General features: G+C 44.2%; 1 protein-coding gene across 1 annotated transcript; it reads right to left on the bottom strand.

The window, feature by feature from the left end:
* Nucleotides 1-1,609: 1,609 nt before the first annotated feature.
* Nucleotides 1,610-2,234, bottom strand: LOC101581480 (transmembrane protein 60-like). Its single transcript, XM_004642542.2, has one exon. It carries the CDS (start codon nucleotides 2,101-2,103, stop codon nucleotides 1,702-1,704), a length of 402 nt encoding a protein of 133 aa, XP_004642599.1. The 5' UTR covers nucleotides 2,104-2,234; the 3' UTR covers nucleotides 1,610-1,701.
* Nucleotides 2,235-2,705: the final 471 nt, after the last annotated feature.

Here is a 2,705-nt window from a genome sequence, read left to right as displayed (position 1 = left end):
GTCTGTAAACTGGCTCAAATCTGGGAACTGGTTGAGCGGTTGTGATTGCCTATCACCATGATTTGAAGTAGATCTCTATTCTTTTGCCCCTAAATTCTTTCAGTTATATAAATCCAACAAAAGTTTTATAGGTTTCCTATCTCACTTTTGGGAATACTGTGGCTAATCAGCCAGTGCAACAGGTCTGCGCATGTGAGATTATTGTGGTCATTGTTCTGCTTCTGCTGTCCATGGTGGCTCAGTGCCGCCGTTTGACCTCTAACATTCCAGAGTCCAATTAAACTGGTTGCCCTTAAATTTCCTAATTGAGTAACTGTAGTCCCCATGGTAAGGTCTGGCATACAGAGAAGAGCAATGACAGGGCTCTTCAGAGATGCTGGTGCTCCCCTCACAAATCTGTTTTGCAATATGTTAGTAAAGGGTATGTTTTCAGGGTCATCCCAATGTGGAGGGCTTGGCTTAACGTGACAGATCCACTCCAGCATCCTCATTTCCCTCTGAATCCCTTCATCTGGCATCTCTGACTCATTCACAGTGGGCCATCTTCCTGTCACACTTCTGTCAACCAGCCAAATAGTCTGTTAACACCTTTCTCTACTCCATGAGATGCAACATTAACTTCAGAATCCCTACTTAATGGGCCCATATCAACAAACTCAGCCTGATCCAGGTGTATATTTTTGCCACCATTATCCCACACTCGTAAAATCCATTCCCACGCCTGCTCATTAGGCCTCTGCTTATAAGAGCTAGAAATCTCAAGAAGGTCTTTGGGAGAGTAACAGAGCTCCTCACGGTTCACACTATGTACTTTACCCTTAGGTGACCTCTGTGCTTGAAGGCTGGCTATGGGCCTGGAGGCAACAACGGGTGGTGAGGGTGGGTCCTCAGGAGTTCCACAGTTATCCTATTTGTTCCATGCAGTATTGGTTTCTCCAGATATATTAGGAGATGCTAACACCTCAGAGGGTGAAGGCAGCGATTCCTTTGCCACAGTGTGTGGGGGAAATCTCTTCCTCAGGCAAAATAATCTCATTAGCATCTAAAAACTCAACATCTGGGGCCGGGGAGGTAGCTCAGTGGAATAAGTGCTTCCCTGGCAAGCTCAAGGGCCTGAGTTCAATCCACAGTTCCGCAAAAAAAAAAAAAAAACCTCAACATCCTCAGCCTCCTCAGGATCCTCCCACACATCTCCATTCCATTTCATGGGATCCCATTCTTTTTGTGTCAGAGTCACTGCCCTCACCTTTGTTTCAGATATCCTTCTAGGTTGAGCATTTAATTTATGTTTCAGTTCAGTCAATCAAATTATGAGGGACTGCCTTTGGGTTTCTGCAACTTCAGCCTTGTGGCTAAAAGAAAGAAGATTTTTTTCTGTCAGGACATACTTAGAAACTTTTAAAATTTTTATCTGAATCTTGAGGTGGGAAATAAAATCTTTTTTTTTTTTAAGGTCAAGAACAAACTTTATTTACTCAAGGGTAACAAAGATAGCAAGAACTCAAATACTGAATAATCCAGCTTTGGGCTGATTGGAAGTCCATGATGTACCAAGCTTATTTCACAGACTCGAGAGAACGCTGCATGTGGTGTTTCCCCGGGTCTCAGGCCTTCTTCCAGCTCACCCGGAAGGTCCAGAACACTGTAACTGTCACCTGTTGCAGAGCAACAGGCCCAAAATGATGTTCTGTACTTAAGAAGTCAGTCTCTCACAAAAAAGACGTTATATCCAAGTTCTGTTAGTGCCCCAGCCAGTAAGACCTGCAGACAAATGAAGACATACAATAGATTTATGGCTGCAAACTGCTCCAGCTTAGCACAGCGTGCGAGGCAGAAGGCTAACTTAAGTAACATGGCAATGAGGTACCAGGCTTTTTTCCTGATGTTGTGTGATCCATGGCGAGGGTCAAAGCCAGACTTGCACCACCCAGCCATTTTCACAATCAACATGGCGAGGAGAATGGTGTCAAATATCCAGACAGGGATGAGTATGAGGAACCAGCTCCATGGAGCCTTCTCATCCAGCTTCAGCACCAGCATGATCAAGAAGAGCAGTGTGAAGAGCCAGGTAAGCAGTACTCTCTGAGCCAGGGACATTCTCATTTAAACAGTGGAGAGAGGCTGCCCTGGGGTCTGAGAAAGGGAGACACACCCTGGCAGCACCCTTGGCTGGAGAGTGGGAGGATCGCAAAGATGAGAGAATTCTCCAGTTTGGATCCTTGTCCGCCACACTTTTCCCCTCATTCAACCTAGAGTCCATCACATGATAATTAAGAATAACATTCACTTTTGCCCCTGCAAGCAGCCATGGTGGAGATTCTCCGGGAAATCAAATCTTTGGGCTCCTTACTTTCATTCATAAGTTTGTCCACTGAGGCTAAGACCAACCAACTGGCATCATTATACTCCCTACTCCACCAAAGAAATTCAAAATTGTTATGTGTGGAATCACTAAATTCCTGACATCTTACAAGTGGTGAATTAGGATGATCAAATGAATCTACATAGCATATTGGTTCAAACAGTTCACACCAGGGAATATCAATGTGCTCTTTAAAATCAGGAGAGACTATGGTGTCTTCAGGTCTCATGAAATCTTGGAGCCAACTCCAGGAACTTTTAAAGTCATTTAAAAATGCCATCACTATATTCTGTTTCTCTAGAGTCACTCCTGATACCATATTCTGTATTAGTCAGGGTTTTAC

Source organism: Octodon degus, unplaced genomic scaffold (assembly GCF_000260255.1).
Source record: "Octodon degus isolate 3935 unplaced genomic scaffold, OctDeg1.0 scaffold00156, whole genome shotgun sequence".
Classification (NCBI taxonomy): Eukaryota; Metazoa; Chordata; class Mammalia; order Rodentia; family Octodontidae; genus Octodon; species Octodon degus.
Note: the sequence above shows the minus strand (reverse complement) of the source record. Positions and strands in the feature narration are given on the sequence as shown.